Here is a 22,008-nt window from a genome sequence, read left to right on the forward strand (position 1 = left end):
TGCTGCTGCTGCTGCTGCTAAAACACTGAATAGATGCTGAGCCGAGTGGGATCCCTGGGGGATGGAGCAGGCGGGCTTGGGCTGGCAGATCTGCATCGGCAGAGAGAGGACACCCGGCCTGTGCCTCTGGGAGGGAAATCGTCCTTCCCTTACGCAACCTGCGCTCCTCAGGGTGAACCCGGCCCCTGACAGGTCGTTTCTCGTAATCAAAGTGAAATGGATTTATTTCTGGGCTTTCAAGGTCATCTTGAAAAGGTACACCTCAAACACATAAACCACACGTTTTAGGTTATTTCGGGGATTATAATATTCCCTGAGGCCTTTATGCACGATTTTTTCACTCATTCTTGTGAGGAGAGCTCATGGTCAGGCACGGAGCAGTGTATGACACAGTCTTGTAGGAAAATGCATCTCTTTTCCTCCTATTCTGCGTCATAATGTACAGAGGTAAAATTATTAGACAGACTTTTAAATCAGTTAATTCTGTACATTTTTAATCTCTGAAGGAAATGGAAAGTTGGGTGCCTTGTCTGATAAATGTGGGGTATTCTGAAAAACAGTAAGCTGGGCACAGACCCAGATTTGATCAAATATTATAAAGTTCATGTAGGTTGAAGAACGTTGCGTACAGTGATGCAATCATACGATTTTTATGCGGCTGTATTTGATTTTTAATTTGGATGACACATGGCTGTTCAGTATGTAAATACAATTACTGAATGATATTTCACCACTGGCTATTCACTCCTTTCTCTAGAGATGACTGTGTTCTCTCAAGAACAGATTGCTAAGCTTTACAGTTGGAACATTTTCATTGAGTCACTGCCTCTGCTAGGGTGGCTACAGGAGACTGATGTGCGGTGTCTCGGGTTAATAAGAGGGAGTAGCACTAAATTTTACATGCAAAAAATGGCAAGTAAGAAAATGTTTGTCTATCCTGGTTGCACTGGATGTGGATTGCTGCAGAACAGCTGGATCTGAGGTGACACTTCAGGAAGGTTTTATCATTAGCAACACTAAACACTGTGGGTCAGCAGAGCTGATAGCTATCCAGTTCTGCAGCATACTGATCATACCAGGAGAACGCAGTACAAGTCAGGCCAGCACGGCGTTATCGCAGTTCAGAGAGGATGTTTTCAGTGGTGTGTTACTACACTGGGATTTTCAGTTGGATAACCACTGGATAATGCTGCTCTCCACAGACCTCTCTTCCCCGTTCTCACACAGTCCAACGTGTGAAATGGGCACTGTATGCAAATACTTCACTTAAAAAATACAGGCTATATAGGTGTTACAGCAAGATGTGGGGAGAGAGACAGTGTTTATAGCTTGCCAAGTCACACAGAGCTTTCATTTCAAGAGGTTCTACTGTTGTGACATTAGGAGCAGAAGTCCCATTTCACCCTGTTCTCGCCAGGATCGTGTGCTGCTTCTGTTGAGCAGCAGCTTCCTGGAATTGTGTGAACTACCTCTACATCTGTTCTCCTGCACGGTTCAGCTTATTGTGGGTTGTGCACTTTTCTTCCTCCCCCTCTGTTTTTGTTAAATTGGTTTAAACTTTTTCTAACAGGATTTCTACAATTGGCCTGATGAATCCTTTGAAGAAATGGATAGTACATTAGCTGTCCAGCAGGTATTCCTTCTTATGTGAAATGCTGTTAGTAAGTTCAGTTTCCCAAGTTTTGTATTTTGGTAAAAAAAAAAGGGAACAGAGCATGCTACTTACCTGCTTAGAATGCTGCTGCACAGGAGTGAATTCCATAAGCACCCTAGATATATGTAAAAAATTGTAATTATTAACTGTGCATGCAGAATTAACTAGAATTAGCATGTGTGGTTTAAACAAATCAGATTTAAGAAAATGGTGGGGTTTCCTGTGGGGTTCTTTTGTTTGGAGACAGATGTTGTAAAAAAGCTGTAAAATTTACCCGTTCTTTTCCCTTTTCAAAATGAGGAAAGGCATTTTTTTTTAGATCTGGCATTTTTTATACAAGTTTTCTTACCTTGCCGATCTACTCTTTAACTTTTTAGTCTGTTAATCACTTCTTAAGTAAAGAGAAAAAGTCAGTCCCTCAAAGATGTAATGTCCTAAATATACTGTCTTACTGTAACTGCAACCAGATCTAGAGTTCTTTTTTTTTTCCTATCTCCTAGTATATCCAGCAAAACATAAGGGCAGACTGTTCCAACATTGATAAGATCCTTGAACCTCCTGAAGGCCAGGATGAAGGTGTATGGAAGTATGAACATTTAAGGTAAGAACCCATCTTCTGCCAACATAGTGTCCCGATTCTAAGGTGTGTTCATTGACAGTGGTAGCGAGTCTTTCTGAATATGAGAGATCAAAAATAACTTTGGTATTAATTATTTTCCAAATTCCTGGTTCTTTCCAAAGATTTATGATGCACTTTGATCCAGTGTTTTTGATGTTTTTTAAGAAAGTGTTTGTACCTCACTTCAGAAGTTGTACTAATAATGCATTTCCATAGCACTCTCTCCTAGTACCATCAGTTCTTCATCGCCACTCATTGGGAAAGTGATGCTCCCATGGCTTTTTCCGAAGCTTACAGGAAAACAGGCATTAGCTGGGAAAGCAAGAGTACCTGTGTCTTACAGCTCTTTTCCTAGTTGTAAGGAAACTCAGAACTTTTTGTCCTTCTCTCAGTTTGTTTTATGCAGTATAATAAATATGTTCAGCCTGTGTACTCTGTGCCTGAAAGCATTTTTCAGTTGTGCTGTAGGTTTACACCCTGTTAATTAATGCAGTAATCCTTTTTTCCTTATGTTATTTAGTATCCTTGTGTCCTGATTTTATTTTTCTTATAAGTGTGTCTTCTAAGTAACTTTATCAAATATACTTTCAGGAATAACAATAGTTCTAGGCTACTACTAGATTTATGTATCTTGGCTTTTTGCTTCCCCTTTTCTTTCTCTCTCCTCTGGTCTGGAATAGTTCTAATAGACGTGGAGAATCCTGAAAAGAGGAAAAAGTGTTTACGAACACGTGCAAAAGACACTTTAAGAATTTCCCCTGTCCTTTCACCAACAATGAAAATCACTGTAGATTCACAGAAGTTACTTGTCACTAAATACTTGTCACTTTTGGAAAACTTACTCAGATCCTTCTTGTGGGCTGGAGAGGTGAATTCTCGTAGGTTAAAGAATGTACTTGCAGGTACATTCTAGTGAAAGTGGTATTTCTAGAAGTCACATTCTACTGTTAATGATTTGATAATTTAGCTGCTTAATTGATCTGGAGAAAGTGTATCTCAGAAGGATGGAATGATCCAGCTATATGAATTTAAAAATTACACTTAAGAAATCAGTTTTCTTGAAGAGTTCTTTAATTTTTAAATCTGTATTTGTGAAATAGCACTTTCCTCCATAAAAAACTCGGTACCTTAAACACTTGAACTAAATTATTTGTTAAGCTCAGCCTCTACTGTCAGCTAAGAATTAAAATTAAAAAAAAATATGCTGGTGTGAATTTGTTTCTTTCAACTTGTAGTCCTTTTATAGCGTGTTAATTCCTAGCTTATTGCCTTTTCAGGTGTGACACATCAGCTGAAATTATTTGATGGTATTCTTTAAGTATGATTTTTTTTCATGTTCTGATATATTTTTTCCACTTTAGAAGAATCATTTCCAAAAACATTAAGAGATCTGTGAAGAAGATCACAATGTATAACCTTGTTTTATATTAGATGTTTCCAGTGGGAACAAAAATTGTTGATTTTGATGTTGTTGTGTTCAAATTTTTTTAGACAATTCTGCCTTGAGCTCAATGGACTAGCTGTCAAACTTCAGGTAATTCTTTTCTTGATATTTTTATATTGTATCAGCGAGGAGACTTTTTTGTATTTTAAGATGCAGTTTGCAGAGCTTTCTTCTAAATTTATACACAGAGATATGAGCAGTGGTTGGAGGTAAGAGGTTTTTAGGGTTTTAAAGACTTCTGGCAAATAACCCTTTTTGGTGGGAGACAAGGCAAGAAAGTGATTTGAAAAGATCAGCTCATTTTTGCTGTTGGGTGGTTTTCATAACTGAACAATTGTTTTAACAGAGTGAATGTCACCCAGACACATGTACTCAGATGACAGCAACTGAACAATGGATTTTTCTGTGTGCAGCTCATAAAACTCCCAAAGAGGTACGGATGTATTTTGGAAAACTGACCCCACTGATGTAGGGTTTTCTTCCACAGTTTGTATGTTCATGAGGAGACCATTACAACCGGCTGCTCAGTCAGACTGAGAGCTTCTTGGGTTAAGGGTATCACTTGAGGTAAAAAGCACTGATATACTCAGGTGCAGGTTTGGTTGGGTTTTTTTGATAAGGTATTAATTTAGGCTGTAAAAGAGAGAGTCTGGCAACTTGACTATGTGGGAAACAAATAAACTGGGAGGTAATGATCGCCCTTCCTTTCAGTGTACTTCCTTCCAGTATGTATTCTTATTATACAGCTTTACTCAAGGAGATGTATAAAATTCACTACTCCTGTGCGTAATCACATTTCCATAGTAACTTTTTTCTTGAAATAATTTACATGGGTTGTGAAGCAGAAAGTAAATGGTTCACTTGAGGAGGAAATGTAGTTAGACCTTCAGAGAAGCTACATGGCAGCTTCCAGGAATAAAAATGACCGGTGAAATTAAAAGCATCAGGAAACTTAATTAAAATGTTTTTCTTTAACCGATTATATGACAATGTCATGCATGCACTCATACACGTGCTCTCTCACTGTCTATTTTTGTAGTGTCCTGCTATAGACTACACCAGACACACACTTGATGGAGCTGCATGTCTTCTGAATAGCAATAAATATTTCCCCAGCAGGTAAAAATACGTTCATTTGGGAGGAGGGAGGGAGTAGGGGGCACGTAAACACTTACAAAGCATGTGGAAATGCATAATGCGTTCTTCGTGGACTACTACTGAAAACATCAGAAATCCTGCAGCAGGTGGCACTTGTTGGTAGAGCTGTTGTTACTTTTAAGCAAAGGAAGAATTCCTACTTCTTCAAATAATTTACCATTTACTGGAGCAGATGCCTGCTTTTTGTGTGGAAATTGTTCTGCTAATGTCTGTTGGTGTTGTGGGGCTTCCACTGGAGTAGTGCCAGCCTAAATCACAGCATGGCCTTTAGAGAGACAGTGTGACTCAAAGGACTCAAAACACTGCACCACTGAAAGCCTCGGAAGCCAACACCATTCTGCTGTGGGACATCAGTGACCACAGAAGACAGAGACAGAGTGTATTGGATGGCCAGCCCACACATTGGATCATGGAAACCTCACTGGAGAAGTAAAAATTGTGCTTCTCCAGGAAAGTGGTACTGGCAAGGATGTACAACTCAAAGTCTTCTTCTTCCCTTTGCCCATCAATGCTAGAAATCAGAAATGCAGCCCTTACCAGAATAACTGATGATGTTTAACTACAAGTAAAACCATTTCTGTAGTCAGAATACACTTCTTAAATGCAGAGTATGCACCAACATTTTAATCTTCTTTGCAAAAATAAGCAATTGCGGACACGGATAGCTGCAGACTTGTTAAGTCTGAATTTCATATGCAATTGTATAATATAGTTTAACAGTCAGAATTCACGTCAGTGTGCATCTTGGCAGTCATTTTGGTAGACCTGTTTTAACCTTTCTTTACAGGGTTAGCATAAAGGAATCCTCTGTAGCCAAATTAGGATCAGTGTGCCGAAGGATTTACAGAATATTTTCACATGCTTATTTTCATCACCGGCAAATATTTGATGAATATGAAGTAAGTAGTTTCAAATTACATCTTGATAGAAGAGCATCTACTGAAGTTACAGCTATGATGTAATTGCATTATACATTTTCTTTAAATCCTGCCAGATGATCTGCATTCAAGTGAAGTATTGATTGTAGTAATTAGTTTTAGAACTGAAATGCTGTGTTATACACACATATATATCTCCATGAAAATTAAATTATATAATTATTTTACCCAGTTATGGTTTCCATCACTAGGATAAAAGGTCAGAATTTGAGAGTTTTTGTAGCAGCAACTCAAATTCATCTTGTTTTAAAGATTCCTGAACGTATTCAGGCACTTGGTATAGTTAGTACTGCTATATATATATATATATATATCTATATACCTATATATCTATCTATATATATATATGTTTCCTGTTTGTTACACAGCAGTTAAGGAATTATAATGATAAAACTGCAAAGAAACAGAGCAGCTGGTGGCAGCCTGTGCACCTCCAGGAACTTCCAACTTTTTTTTCTTTTCCCCTTAATGGAAAAGTAGAAATTAAGAGATAGAAAGGAAGTAAGAGGTATAGCTGGATGTAAAAGGGGGCCTTTGCCAAATCCCACCTAAGGCTGCTGGAACAGCTACAGCACAGTTGTGCCCTGTTCTGTTGGGGACAGAGTGTGTAGGAGTTTCACAGTAACTTCACATTCTCTTTTGGAGAGTGGATCAGGACTACACTGACATTTGAATATATTCTTGCCTGAGGCTGTTGAATTGAGCTGTGACTTCAGTAGGAGTTGTGTTAATTGCAGTAACTATAAGCAAGCAGTAAAGGAAAGACTTAATAGAAGGAATATAAATTTACCATTTAAAGCATTACCACTTCTTTCTAAGACTTGTAAATCTAATGAGATGTTTATACATAACTGTGGGTTTTTTTAGTATGTTCTCCTCATTATTCCTCCTGTATACATATTTTTTCCCCTTTTTTCCATCTCCAGAATGAAACTTTCTTGTGTCACCGGTTCACTAAATTTGTGATGAAGTATAATCTGATGTCCAAGGATAACCTGATTGTACCAATTTTGGAAGAAGAAGTACAAAATTCAGTGTCAGGGGAGAGTGAGGCATGAGGGGAAGGGCAGTACAGAAGCCTGTACTGAATATAAACAAAACATTAATTATGTACTGTATATATCATTTTAGACACTTCAATCACGTATCCTCATAGCTTTGTTAGTATACTTTTTGTATGCTGTGTGCATTGCCTTTTATTATGGGAAATACTTTAAGTTATTCATGGGCTGTATATTCATCAATGTGGCACTCATGGTTTTTAAATAAAAGTAGTAGTATCTGTTTATAATGCCTGTTAATAAAAGAATTTACAGTTCTCTAAAATTGCTGCTAAACAATCATTGAATCACAATCCTAAAGATGTGTCTGATTGGGTGGAAAAAAGTGAGATTAAGATTTCACAGTAAGCCATTTTTAAATGCAGTAGATATATTAAGTCTTAGTTCAAAGATTATCACCTAAAATATCTAATTCTGCAGGAAGCTGCTTGCAATGTAGCTTATTCCTAATTTAGCTTTTATTTTTTTAAGATGGCTTTGAAGATTTATTTTTGGATGTGCATATTTCTGTATGTGTATATCCAAATACTAATAGGATCTATAGTATTAGCAATACCAAAAAGACAATTTCACTATGCTATTGAACATATATATTCTCAGTATACATCTAACGTACTTTCTGGGCTTGGTTTTTTTTGTTCACAGTAGAGCTTTGTGTACAGCAGGGGACAGGTTCTGTCCTGTTAAGGCAGACTTCTGCTGTTCTCCAGTCCACAACGTCTCTAAAGAGTAACTGTGGCAGAAAAGTCAATGGCTTATACCTGTGCATATTTATGGTAACTACTTACAGATTATACCTCATAAATACTCATGTTACACTACATAACGCATGAGCACAGTCTTTGCTTGTATTCCTAGTAAAAACATTCTAAGTACCTGAAATATTGAACCTGATTCTTTGCAAGAATTAATCTTGTTTTCAACATATGTTAATTTGTTTTTCTTCATGCACCTGAATTATATTATTTGACAGAAAGATTTGGATTCATGCTTCTGTTCTCTATAAGATGTTTATTCCAAATTGTGTCTGCAGTTTTGCAATAACTGACAATTTCCATGAGTGCTGCTTAATTGTGTTATGTCTAGAATGATAGAATTAAATGTTTTAGAGCTGAATATAGCAGAGATACTGCTAAGCATACATGGATTCAGGGTCTACCAGTGTTCTCATGTTAAATGAATTTTGCTTAGCTGTTTAAGAAAGTTATCTGGTTGTTTCTCAGAGGTTGCCAGGGACCCTCTTTATATATCTTTAAGCAGGTCATAATGGGCTAACTCAGCTAGTTTCTGTACTCTACACTTTGTTTTCTATGTTACACTTACTCGGAAAGACGTGAGTCCACCTATTTTTAATGTCTCTTTTCATAATATACTAAACATGCCTTAAATCCTATTTCTCTTTATTGGAATCAAGCACACCTCAAGCAACTGCACCACCTGGATGTAAAGGGAATTTAAACAATTAGAAAATAGAGAGACTAAGCTTAGGTACTTCAACAACTGTATTCTTCAGCAGCTGTTTGTCTCATGTTTATCACTGTATTTAATTGTCAGCAGGGTCACTGCAGGAGATGTTGTCCCAGTGAACATAGCTTTAGTCTATACACTTAGCTATAACTTGCCTTGTACAGACCAGGTCACTTGATTTTCATAGGTATCTTAAGAAGTTTGTACTGCAGGTAGGAGGATTGTATTCTGGAAGTAGTCAAACAGCTTTAGTTAGTAAGAGTCTGATGCAGGACCACCCACAGTGTGGTTCTTTGGACAGTCCCTCTGTATGCTTATACTGACCACAGGGACCCAGACAGGCACAAACATGTAATTGGTGTTGCTAATTACATTTCCTCTATGAAACTGAAGAAAATTACGCAGTGCTCAGGACTGCACTGAAATTTTAAACCTCTTTTATTCCTCTTATGGTTTAAGAGTTTCACTTCAAAACAAAACTTAGGAAGTTTTAATCCTATTTATTCTCATTTAGATTTGCACTGTAAAGTGGACTTGCTTACTAAGCTGATCTATCTTATATAAGGCCTAAGTGAAAACACTAATTGTATTTTCCCTTGCTGTTGTTTACATGAGTACTGTGTACACACATGTGCCTGAATGGTACCATGAAAGTTCAGTCAGCCTAAGCAAACCATTGATTTGTCTAATAAGTATTAACAGGTTTAATTTAGACTTTACATAATAGGGAAATCAAGACTGTCTTTGAATTATATTGTAAAAAAAGAAGATTAAACTGTTTCTTTATCCATAACACTATATTTTGGTAAGTGATTCTCATTTTTCATGTTGTCCAAGAATTCAGGCAACTGAGTGCTTCCAGGAGCTAGTGTTCTCCAATCTACAAGGTGTGAAACTGTCTTTCTTCTTTAAGAATACAATTCTCATTAGCATCTTGAAGTCAGACCTCAAATTTATACATCTCAAATCAGAAAACAGTGGCTCTACAATTAAAAAGTAAGTGAGACCTAGAAGAGGACCTTTCAGATACCAAAATAAGCACATGACAACAGCACAGAAGCAAAGGATTACTGTCATATGACCTTTTCCTTAGTCACTGAGGTTTCAATGCTGTTTGGCTTGGCATATCTCACAACAACTCAGCCACAGTGATTCTACCATTCTCTCCGATGCTGTCAGAGTTATCTGCTGTAACAGATCACAACATGTCACCAGACCAGTTCTTCTGAACTGCTTTGTCTCTTTCAAGTTATGCTTATCTGAAGTCAAGAATCTTCACTTTAATTCATACCAATTGTCTAAATTCGGATAGAGGAATCTGGCTTTGAAAAATCTAAGTCCTAACTAACACTGTTCTCTAAATTAAGCCATAGGGCATTGTCAAGACAGCAACCCACACTTCTTACCTGCAAAAGATTAATATACTAAGAACAAGGAGAACCTAACCAGCTTTTAATAGATAGCAGTAACCTAACCAGATTTGCCTTGTGAGCTGTATGGATGTACAGACAAGACTGCAGAAAAGTAAGTCTAGCTTGAGGAAAGGTATACATTGATCTAACCTGTTTAATGTCAGTGTGAAACAAACTGGTAGCTGATTTGGTAAGTGCTTTTAATGGTAAGAATCTTCTTACAAAAAGAAAATAGTATTTTACAGAACAGAAACCCAGAAGTTAAGCAGCAGTTTATTGCAGTTGACAGGTATGTACATGAACTGTTGTGACAATTACAAGCTGGGCATATTTTTTTTTTTACAGTGGATAGTTGCTCCCTGCTTGTAAACAGTAGGAAGGTGTTTCTAATTCAAACAATTTAAGACTCAGAAACAATAGAGTCTTGCAGAGGTTCACAAACAGCATTTGTTGCCTTCTGTCTCTGTTCTTTTTAATAGCTGCAGGGAATTTCTGTTGTCATATACAGGTAAGGGACTTTTCTACTACAGTTCTGACACAGGCTCCTAACTGAAGCCCTGTGATTGAATAAGTAAGTGTACTTACTTTTTTTGTCAGAGAATGCATCTGTGCTTTAACTTTCATTTGCAGTTCTTTCAATAAGAAGTTTAGTATGCAGAACAGATTCCAGTAAAATCAAAACTGAACAGTGTGTGTGTATAGTAGCATTCAAAAAAATCTTGCCAGTTAATCTGACAGTTTTTCTGATTTACAGACTTAATTAATGGACAGTGCTGGTCACAACACTAATAAAGGCACACCCTGACATTCTAGTTTGGGTAAGACCAGGTGATGAAACAAGTAGCTTAAATTTTAATCCCCTATACTCAAAATGCTTCCAAGTAAGATATAGTTGGCTTTCAGAATTTTTAACTATAAAGAAAGAAATAAGGGATTTTCCTTCATTTGTTTTAGCAGTATTTTCAGTTATTTCTGTTTCAGCATCAATGTCCTAGGAAGATGGGTGTTTTTTTTTGTGTTCTTCAACTAATATAAGTAAAATAATTCTTGCACAGTCTTTACACAGGGTGAGCAAACAACTCACTCTCCCTGATTTCTGAAAGCAAGCCTTGCAGCAGGAGAACACTCTCAGCCACATGCCCACCAGGGCAAAGCACTAGTGTTTATCATAATCTAAAGAACAGGATAAGCATGTGGTCAGTCAGACCAGCTTTCACTGTCTCCAACAGTTTCTGGTTTAGGGACTTTCAGGAGGAACAGGGCAATTTTTTTTTCCTTTCAAGAACTTACCAGTCACCTTTTAAATCCATGCAGCTTTATACACAGCATCCTGCAGCAAGGAGATCTACAGTTAGCTGAATAGATACCTTGATTTGTTTCAAACCTACTACTTATCACTTCCATGATTCCCTTGAGATCTTGTATCAAAAAAAGAAAGCTGAATAATTTACTCCTTTGCCACCCTCTCCATGCCACTCACTCTGCAGATCTCTCTCTTGGCTCCTGTCAGGTTGACTTGCCCCACTCCGGTGAAGAACTGTATTTTGATTCTCCCCCCACCCCCCAATACAGAGCCTAAATGTAATCTCCCTTGTGCACATCCCATGAATTGTAAGGGGAAAAGTTATTTTAAAATAAGATACTAACTTATTTGAATTTTCTGCATTCTCAACAGCTGATATGAAAATATCTCGGTTAAAAGTTACATGATTCTTTTTACCCAATAAATGTATTCTAAAAACATTAACTGCATTCAATTTAGTACTTTATAAACTAACTTGTTATATAAATAGTTGCAGTTCAGTTTTGGTTTAAGATTCACTACTGTTAACCATCTTAAGCAAGGATACTACTTTATAAAAGGTCAGTAATTTCTTTGATATACTGTAAAAGCTTTAACTTGGAATATTCAGAATTCCTAGGGTTTTTTGCTCAATTTTTGCCGCTTTTACAGGTTTGACTTGAATGGAGAACCACCAGTAGTCAAAATTACAGACACACAAGAGTTTTGGATGACTTGTGAAAAATAATTTTACAAGTAGAGCAACATATTCCAAGTTACTCAAGACCAGCTGTTACCCCATTTTTAATGCACTAAAGTCACTTGGCTCTCTGCCAGAGACAGATGTAACATGTATTTTCGTAACTTCTTCCACATTTGTGTACCACAGAGGAGGTCCCTGCTACTGCATGACCATGACTGCTGCTCAGGGAGTAGTGAGCTGCACGAGCAAGAAGTGAGGATGGAAGCACAGCAGCTTCATCCTTTCCCCTGAACGCTCTTTCTGGTGTTTGATGAGGTTGAATACACTTCACCCCATGTCAGACACATTTAGCCGAGACATTTTTTTATATATATACATCAGCATATGCATATATAGTCTATCATCTAATATTGCTTATTAAGTTTAGCCTACTTCCTTCCCCCTCTGTATTATCAGCATCATTGTGCACTGTGCTGTCCATTCTTTGCAAGCTTCTTAAACTAGTTTTTCATAGACTGCAAGTTATCTTTCAGGGAGCAAGTGGTTCTTAAATTTTTACTCATGAGTAAATTATGAATACATCATTATACAGGCTCTATGCTCAGATAGCTTTTGGCTCAGATGTACAAGGCACCCTGGTAAAACCTGCATAGGTGAAATTATTACAGGAGCAAGCATCTACCTACAGCCTCCAGAGGTTTTCTGTACATACCAAGTCTGAACGTAGCTTAAATTAATACCACTGTAGCATAAGCCATTTCTCTAGGCTTTTCAATTTATGCAAGGCAAGTACAGCAAAAGTTACATTAAAACTTAACAACAGCCAGATAGTTCATTTTTCTTTTTTCCCCCCACCAATATTTACAACACTCATAAAATAAAAAGAAAATAAACATTCCTCCAGCTTGTGGAAAATACTAAACATCCTCATTCCTTTCTCTCTTACACAATTCAAACTGTCACTGTTCTGCAGCATTTGCTTCCTTGCTTGCCAAAAGCATTAACAAGTTAACAGAGCACCCAGTCATGTAGTTATTCTATTAAAGAGAGACAGAAAACCAAATTATTTTGCAGTAGTATTATTACTACAGTAGGATTAACACAACAAAGAAACAGACAAAAACATAAAGTGAGTCTGGGAAAAGTCAAAGGATTACACCATTGCATTTAAAGTAGTAAGATTTAAAAAAAAATTGTGTGAATTATGTACATGTCCATCTGATGCAGTTACTTACTTTATCACATACATGTGACCTGAGTGACTCCATCTTCCTGGTCAAATTGTCCATCATCCAGTTCCCTTAATACACCATCACTGCTACTGAATCCTGGGAAGCCTCCATACTGGGAGGATCCCTCCTTGATCCAGCATTGTTTAGAAGGAGAAAGGTGAAACTCATCAGATGGATGTCCAAATTCTACAGGGCGAGAAGTAGCTGTGTCTAATCCAACGCTTCTGCTAGAGACTTTGTCTTTTTCCTCCCCAATAGCTTGTCTTAAGGATTTCTTCTGAAATACAAGAGAATGTTTAAATGTTAGCTTATTTCAGGGGAAAAAAAACCAAACAAAAACAGCCAAACACTTTGCCACGAGTCATGCATGGATTTAGTGTGAGCTACATTTTATCATAAGGCAGCATTTAAAACTCCTGTTTAAACTAAGAACTCCTCTGGAGAAAAAAAATGATGGTATGAATGCTGGAGGGTGGCCCTGCTCCTGCCATCAGCTTCCTCTGCTGCAGAAGTCCCTCCTGCTCAGAGGGGTGGGAGGGCCAGGCATGCAGCTGACAGCTCCCACTGCAGGCACATGCTCACCCTCCTTCACTCACATATCCACATGCCACTACGTACACTGTCTGGCTAGTGCCCTCATCTGCAAGATGCTCTGGAAGTCAGTGGATGTTGATCACTTCCCCACCACGGTTCCGTCTCAGAGCTTCGACACAAGTATAATATTTGATAAAGATGGGAATTAAACGCCACTGACATTGAGCTCTTCAAGACTGTGATCTGACCACTTCACAGGACTGAAGATTTCCTACTGATCCATCTCATAGTGAGACTGCTATGCTTTCCCATCTTTCCAGTTCTGCCCATAGAGACCTTCACAGGTCTCCTCAGGTAACAGCAAGTTTCTTAAGAATTGCATTCAATCCACATGGAGGTTCTACACAGTTGGAAGCCCAGGCTGTTCTGTAGAGCAATGTGAGAGGAGATCTAAAGAGACCTTGCACAGGAAGAGCTCAGTATATATACAACCTGACATTAGTACTGGGCCCTCCTGACATGCTTCTTGTTGAAGTGAGATGGCTGCCAGTGTCAAGAACAAAAGTAAGCAGATTGATTTATGCAAACAATAGACTGATCCGACTATGCTAAAGGTCCTCTAAGGCATTACAAATACATTAAAGCTTTAGTTTGTTTTAGCATCAGGAGCTACCTGAGGTACTCAGATCTGTGATGATGCAGCATCTCCAGAGGCAGTGTCAGTGCCTGTTGTCACAGCAGAGGAGCATAGTCAGGAAGGCAGAAATGCCCTGGCTGTCTGCCCAGAGCCCTGCTGTCAGCACCAGCACTGCTAAACCAGGAGATGCTTTGCCAGGGGACACAGCCCTGTCCACAGAAGGAGGACATCTAGCTAAGAAGGAATCCACCCTCAGCACAGAGCCGCGTTTCAGTGGGCAAAGGACATGAGTGTTCTTGCAGGGGGATCTGCACAAATGCTGACACTTCAAAAGCAAAACCACTCCACAACTGTTTTTGCTATGTGCTGGCAAGTTCTGTGCCCCCCTTCTATACATTGCTAAGTTTTTTCTCAAACCCTTTTGAAGCAGTAGAAACAATGGCCCTTGTGGCTGAAGGAAATGTATTTAGGGAAGCTGTTACAGGGGATGTTGGGAAATTAGACTAAGGGGGAATTTAGTGTTGCCTCAGGAGAAACAGAAGGAAATAAGCTTCGCCTGAATGCTGTGTATAGAAGGTGGATGAGTCTGCTTAAGGGAAATAAGGAAAAAAGAAAATTAAAAGACAGAAAACTCTCAAGCACTGTGTGGTTCCATCTTGGATCTCCTCCTCTGAACTAGTATTTTAGAAAAGCAAATGGTATGTGATAAACAATGAGCCCACTGAGATAGTATAGCCCTTCTGATCCAAGAAGCCTTTGAATGATCACATAAATCCTAAGCCAGGTCATAATGCACTATCCCATGCATATACAAGGCACAGAGATGAGCTGTGAGGACATAAAACACACCCTTCTCAGAAAGGGGACCATTCCTGTGGGAATAAGAGACCAGATAATAGGGGTTTTCTCCTCAAATCTTACTGAAGCAAAACTTCCTTTAGAAATGGCAACGCTAACTTCGACCCAATAATTAAAAAAACCAAAACAACCCAAACAGTCCTGACTACACAAAGCAACCTGCACCCACTGTTGCCATTCCCTAGAACACAAGTTTCAGAGGCCCAACAGGTGGACCTGCCAGTGGGGCAAAGCTCCTGCCACGCTGTGGAGAGCTGGAAAGTGATGTGATCAGTGCTCTGGGGCTTGATAGTTAAGTGAATGAGGATGCCTGTGTGAGGCTGCTTTCTTATTAAGATTCGGTTAATGAAAGCCTTGCTGGCTTCCTATTTTCATGTTCTCAGAAGCAGCATTCTTCTCAAGGTATCCGAGTTGCAAACATGCTAAGAATATGCTTAAATAAACAAACTGTGATGCAATTTTTAATTTTTTTAAACTTAAAACATATTAGCTATCTTAAGTATTTCTGTGTTTCAAAAACATTCTAAGTTGTGGACATAATTTTTTTGTTTTAATGTAATTTGAACATCAATGAAAATATATACAGTACAAATGAAAACAAGGATGTCATGCCCAACAATATAGAATTACAGGAATTAAATGTTTTTATTAAAATGTTTGCAAGTGTTTGCTAAAGTTGTACAGCTGTGTCATCAGTGTCCAAAGGATATTTTAAATAAACATATTAAAGTTTCTAGAGCAAAAGTTAATGCTTTCAAATTTTGGTAGCTTGTTCTGTACTTGAAATCTAGCTAATCAATGCAAAACTAGCATGACATTCTGAACCAGCTAGGTATTATTAATAAATATATTAATTTAAGTTGTAATGAAGGTAATATGCAGTTTGCCAGTTCAGGCATTTTGTTACAAAAAGCAATTAAGTAAGATTACTTAAATTTAGGGGAAAACAACGTAATTGGAAGAACAGAAGGAAAATGTTACTCTGCTAGACGGTTCAGCTTCAGCCTGAATGACCTATTTATCCCATGCTAAAATGACCTCAGCATACTGAAATTTCCTGGTAGAAAAGCAAAACATTCGCTGGTACTTCAACAGGACATTTAAATACTAAGCTTGTAGCAATTTACATCAGGATTACTGTGTTTAAAATCTGAACAAATCAGCTATTTCTTGTTTACTTCCAGTATTGTAATGCTTAAGTCAAAGGTTTCCCTTACAACAAAGTACAACAATTACTACAAAACACACCACTTTGTTTCTATAAACCAAAGCTGCTGATCACCTCACAACTGGGTGAAAGAACTTAAATGTGAGCATAATGCTTCCTATTTTTAATTTAAACCACATCTCAAAGATTCAACAGTTCCTCTGACTGAATGTTTTTGCAGAACTGGTTTGTATTATATCTCTTGGCAGAATTCAGTCTTAATCATTCTAAGCCGTGTCAGGCAGTTATGCTGCCTTTTAAGAGATGCTTGTAGTTAGAAATAACATGCCTTACCAAGGGAAGAGTATTCACATCAGGAGTCCATGCCCTTATTATACAGAGTATTAAAAAAAATTAGGGAAGCATCAGGAAAAGTATTACTTTATTTGATTATGACTGTCATAGTAAGGTTTTTATATATTTATAATACTGATACCAAAATTATGTTCCAAAACATACTTTCAGGAATTTATTGGGAAAGAATGTAAAGACTACAAAGTCAGACACAAAAGCCCCTCCACAAACTTAACTTGTTTCAAGTGAAACCCTCCTCTGCCAGTTTTCTCCCATTAATTGTGAAGTCTAGTTTGTTTCTGTACCTAATAATTACGTGAAATACTAATTTGTTTATAGTAATACCATAAACATATTACTTACCTCTGGTGTCTGGGCAGCAGAATTCCACATAACAGGTCTCTGAAGGAAAACAACTTGCTTCGTGGCCAAATTTCCTTCACTAGAATTTAAAGAAAATTGTTTCAATATTTTAAAGGCAGCAATAGTCACTGTAACACGCTCATACCTTTCAGACACAACTGTAAGTTGTGTGTACATTAAGTCCAGGAGTGAGAAGAGGTTAGACTATCAAGCATTAACTGGTTTATTAATTCCTGAAGTTTTGTAGTAATATTTAAAAAAATAGAAGCATAGAGCTGGGCTAATGTGTTGCACATGAAAATGTGTATAGAACAAAAATCCATATTACTATGATTAGAGTTATTTAACAGGTCTGCTCTTTGAAGTACCAGAGCTCCTACTTTTAATCAAAGTCTGCACCTTGAACCTGAAGTAAACTTCAGAGAGTCTTTCTTCCATGTAATCTTCCAAATCTCAATAGATCCACAGCTTCAACAAGTATCTCGATACTACTGTCAAATATACACAGCAGTGTATTACTACCTATTCATGCTACAACAAATAGGCCAAATCTCAACAGATCCACAGCTTCAACAAGTATCTCGATACTTTGTAGTAGGAAACTTGGGAAGTAACATTCTTTACTGCTGACTAAAAGGTGTTTTCTGGTTGTAACACAACATCTAACTTACACAGCAGGATAAGCTTGCTGTCTCACCACCTATGGATAAAAGGACTTTGTAAGTTTTAAGCTCTGCATCCACAGAGAGATAAATGATGCTGGCTGTTTTGTACTTAGAAGGTACAGGCACAAGACAGAGAATATAGTACTGAGGAAAAAAACAGGAACTTCAGTTTTTAGTCCTGGAACTTTTACAAATGTTGATACTGTTGTGGTAGATATAATTTAAAGAAGCACTGTTTTTTGGGGGTTTTTTTTGTTTGTTTTGTTTTCAAAAGGAAATACTTCCAGAAAAATAAGTGTGAAAAGGCAAAGTTGTTCCTCAAGACCAAATCAGATGTTACTGATATCATGTTTCAAAAGTGTTACATTCTTAGTACTGGCGATACATCCTCTTGATGTTTTTATTTTCATCATCTTCCCATCAGAAATACAGCTCAGCACATTCCATTGCTTAGGTACTACAAAGCCTGACTCTGTGGCACTGGAAGTGCAAGAATTTCAACAGCAGAGCTCTAGGATGGGATGGTTTAAAAAAATCCTGTGCTCTTCTAAATATCATGTACTACATTTTGATTAACTCTTCTCTCTCCAGCTCCTACTTCTGGGCAGTATTCAACGAGACCTTAATGCATATATAAGAAAGATACTGAAATACTTGGGCAGAAGAGTTGACTACAGATTTTAAGAGCTCGCTAACAAAAAGTAGCAAAATAAAAAGAGACATGTAGTGAGTTCATTTAAAGTATCTATGATTCTACCTAGTTTATCAATCAAAATAGTATTATTATGGATAATATTATGGAAACAACTACTAAAATAATGTAAGCTTGTACTTTGGTATGGGTATGTCACAATCTTGATCACACACATGAAGCTGAGAACTGATTCATGTTTCATGCTAGGGCTAGGAGTGATAGAATGAGTTTATACATAACATTAGGGACTTGCCTGCCCCAGTACAGCTTCTGGAAGCAAGCTCTGAGAAAGTAGACAAAACAGCACTGTTCCCAGCATACTTAGCTACATCTGATCAACAGTCAGTACTGATGGTTTTGTGATGGTGTTCAACCCCTCAGAATCTTCCTTTCAGCCCAGCTGAACTGAGGTCATGGCATATCTTTGCATGTCTTGGATGAGAATAGAGAACTATCTTAAACTCCAGCTTGTGGGGAAAACAAGGAGGCAGGAGAATGAACTCTTCAGTTTCCCTATATTAACAAGGTTTCCTGCTCTTAGAGTCCCTACCTCACTATTTGCATTCCTTTGAAGAAAACATGTTACAATTTCATGTTATGACAAGGAAATCTGTAACCCTGCAACCTTATTCCACTTGACTAGGTATTTCTCCCTGCCTCAGTTATGTCTGTTTTGATAATATCAATTGGGAAATCTCTCTTAAGCAAGAAGGCTGAGCACAGTCACTGGCATGGGGAAGAGCCTATAGCCTGTTTTGTAACAGCGTCTGCATTCTTTCAGAGAAAAGGAAAAAACCCAAACATTAAGCTAGAGTTTGCACAAATTCTACTAGAACAGCAAAAGGACACGAGATGGTGAGTAGACAATAAGTAAATTAACAGTTTTCTAAGTCTGACCTTATTAAAATGCCACACACGACAAAGTGGCTATGAGCTTAATTCACAAAGAACTCAATGACAGTGGGATTTCCACAGAATTTAAATGAGAAAAAGTGCTTAGAGTGAGCCACTCCATAGCTTCTCTCACATTTCCACATTCTTTCTTTGCCTCCTAAATCAGGGCATTTTGAAGACTTAGATTAAGTAGTTTGTCATGATAAATTAATAACCAAAAAGTCAGTGTTTTTGCTCTGTATTCATCTGTATTTGCCTGCTTGCTTTCTGGCACTTGTAGACAGTCTGTCTTGCCCATTTTCAGGGACTACAGTAATCAGTGAGAGGAAATACAGGTCACTGCAGAGTAAGGCTGCTGGAGCCTTTTTCCTGTCTCCTCTTTTAAGAGGGATGAAGAACAAAAGAGACTCTTTTGTTGTAACACCAGCAATTTGCTTGTCTGCTTATGCTGTATGGACAATAAATTTGTCTTATTACATGTATATATTTAATAAGCACCCCCCAATCAATCATCAAGCAAGAAGCAAACGAGTACTGCCAATGGCTCTGACTTTTACAGATCTATCTTTTTATGCACGAACTTTTTATACACATAGCACATAGAATTCAAGTTAGACAAAGTTTTCTGAAAAACGAACAACGGGAGCAAGAAATTCTTTTACACATTCAGGTTTTTTTTCCATTTCCCAAAATAAAGTTCTGCACTCCTTTGGAATTGCACAGCATTCAAACTTTCAGTTATGAAAGTATAAGTACATGTTAGATGTAACACTAATTTTACACCACAAACATGTATGAAATTCTACAAGCTTATTATAATATCATATTAGTAACTACAGGAGCACTAAGATACCAGAGAAGTATCTCCTACAATATTTTTTCCCCACTCACTAGATTTAACTCCTAAAAGGACTATTAATTTTATCCTTGTTACACAGCTTCTGAACTTGGCACAATTACTGTCAAAATCTTGTCCTGGAGACATTTATCTAGTAAGTAACAGTTGTATATAATGCAGGAGGCTCTTCAAGTCACAGATATTATTGTGGGTCTGTTGTATTCTTTTTTGGTCTGTTTTTTCGCTCAGAAAATTCTTTACTGACTGCTGACAAAATTTAGATACCCAAGATATGGATAGGTACAAACACTGCATCATATAAACTTTTTTTCCATGCTCTTTTCTCCTGTCCCTGGAAAAAGAGAATCACTGACAGAAGAGGGGAACTTCTGGGGGTTTTATAGTGTGCTGACCAAAAAAACCAAACCCAAAACCCCACACTGCTTATATTTCAAGTAACATTGCACAAAAAAGTAATTCTGTATGTTTCAAGAACATGACAGCTACCATTGCTCTATTTGTCACAGCAAGGATAACATTTCCTAAGGAAATGTTTCCTTGTGGTAGGAGTTAAAAGACTAAATAGGCCTACAGACTGCTGCCCCTGCCTGAAAGAGGACAGTGATCCATGACATTCAGCTGCCACATGGCATGGCATTCCACATAACAGGACATTTTATTTTATGGAGAGGAACACCTGTAAACAAAAAAAAAACTTCAAACAGCAAAACCATCCACGCAGGAACAGACATTACAGCCTGATGTTCAACACCAAATCCTAATCATGCAAGAACTAAAAAAGGAACAGAGCAGTGCGTGACAATCCTGTCCCACCCCTGACCCTGTCAGCCTGCTCAGCTGCAGACAAGCAGTAGGCATAATGGCTAGGAATAGATCATGGAAGACCTGAGATATGGGAAAGTTCTGCAATAAACTAGAAGAGGAAAACAGAGTATAAGAGTAAATAAAAATGGGTAGCCGGCTGCCCTGCTAGCATACTTTATTCTTAAATAGAGGGTTTTTTTATATACTTTGGCCAAATTATTTTTAAAAATAAATATGAAAACATGAATTGCCGGATCATCCCAAGATATTGCTTATTTTGTTTGTTCAGTGTTTCTGAAGCCTCTTAATATTCAGGCTGGGTTCTGAGGTCAGAGTTCCAAGTCTGGGAGAAGAACAGCTGTTCAGCACCACAAAGTATCCTTCTTCATTGAGACATGTAACTTGCATTCCTAGGATAATCCACCCCCACAGTAATGTTATGTTTCGTATCAGACATGTAGTAACCATCCAGGAATTTCTTCTCCTCTTTAAATACCAACATCAATGCTTAAAAATAGTATTTATCAATCACTACTTAGCCTATCAGGATAGAAACACTTTCTTTTTCAGACTCTTAATAATTCTTAATTCCTAATTAGGAATATCTATATATTTTTTATAAAGAAAACCAAATAGCTGTATATTAAGATACAAGACAGGCACACAAAATGTGATTTATCCTATTTCTTCCAGAAGCATCTCACAAGCCACACTAGGACAAGTATTAGACAATTCATGCAAACACCTAACCAACCCTTTAGGCCAGAAAACAAATGCTTTTTATTAGCCTGAATTATTCTAGTGTTGATGCAAAATGAATACAACTTCCAGGTTTGGCCAGGTTACAGCCCCTTTTCCATGATCACAGCTATTATTAATGGGCGGTTGTTTCACATCTAGGAAGCAACACTACTTCAGACATCAAGTGCAACTTAAATCTCTTGCTGGTACATTACCTTCTTAGTAGTTCAAGGAACAGCCCCAGTCTAATCCGTTCGCACTTCCTAGAGCACTTTTTCCTTTTTTTTTTTTTTTAATTACAGCACTTTGCTTCTTTTAAATGGCCCTGCCTTTGCTCTGCAATCTACGAGGTATAAAACAGCATCATTTTGCCCACTGCAAGCACAGACTGATGCTCACAGTGTGGCTGACCAGCAGCTGCTCAGGACAATCTTGTCCTTGCTGTCCAAACCCTACAGGGATGGGTACAGTTACACTGCTTGTGGGAG

The 22,008-nt window shown here is 37.8% G+C and overlaps 2 protein-coding genes across 5 annotated transcripts in view; one reads left to right on the top strand and one right to left on the bottom strand.

Annotated features, from left to right (window-relative positions):
* Positions 1-1,573: 1,573 nt before the first annotated feature.
* MOB4 (MOB family member 4, phocein) lies at positions 1,574-7,139 on the top strand. 2 transcript variants are annotated; one of them, XM_010163463.1, is made up of 7 exons: positions 1,574-1,633; positions 2,155-2,255; positions 3,765-3,807; positions 4,064-4,150; positions 4,757-4,836; positions 5,663-5,774; positions 6,740-7,139. In XM_010163463.1, exons 1-7 carry the CDS (start codon positions 1,607-1,609, stop codon positions 6,869-6,871), a joined length of 582 nt encoding a protein of 193 aa, XP_010161765.1. In that variant the 5' UTR covers positions 1,574-1,606; the 3' UTR covers positions 6,872-7,139. The 2 variants fall into 2 exon arrangements, with proteins under 2 accessions (XP_010161765.1, XP_010161766.1); XM_010163464.1 differs by having other exon boundaries at positions 2,155-2,240.
* A 5,632-nt stretch (positions 7,140-12,771) lies between these two features.
* RFTN2 (raftlin family member 2) overlaps positions 12,772-22,008 on the bottom strand; it is a 28,410-nt gene continuing 19,173 nt past the window's right edge. For all 3 annotated transcript variants that reach the window (XM_029083891.1, XM_010163466.1, XM_010163465.1), the window contains 2 exons: positions 16,864-16,942; positions 12,772-13,247 (listed from right to left, as the gene is read on the bottom strand). In XM_029083891.1, the coding sequence (XP_028939724.1) occupies positions 12,978-13,247; positions 16,864-16,942 (349 nt within the window). In that variant the 3' untranslated portion in view covers positions 12,772-12,977. The remainder of the gene's footprint in view (positions 13,248-16,863; positions 16,943-22,008) is intronic.

This window comes from Antrostomus carolinensis, unplaced genomic scaffold (assembly GCF_000700745.2).
Source record: "Antrostomus carolinensis isolate BGI_N321 unplaced genomic scaffold, ASM70074v2 scaffold6262, whole genome shotgun sequence".
NCBI lineage: Eukaryota > Metazoa > Chordata > Aves > Caprimulgiformes > Caprimulgidae > Antrostomus > Antrostomus carolinensis.

Bases quoted from the DNA above. Each gene is read 5' to 3' on its own strand.
- MOB4 (XM_010163463.1), top strand. From the start codon at position 1,607: ATGGATAGTACATTAGCTGTCCAGCAG. The intron at 2,256-3,764 runs GTAAGAACCCAT...AAATTTTTTTAG, and splicing joins TGGAAGTATGAACATTTAAG to ACAATTCTGCCTTGAGCTCA. The intron at 5,775-6,739 runs GTAAGTAGTTTC...TTCCATCTCCAG, and splicing joins AAATATTTGATGAATATGAA to AATGAAACTTTCTTGTGTCA.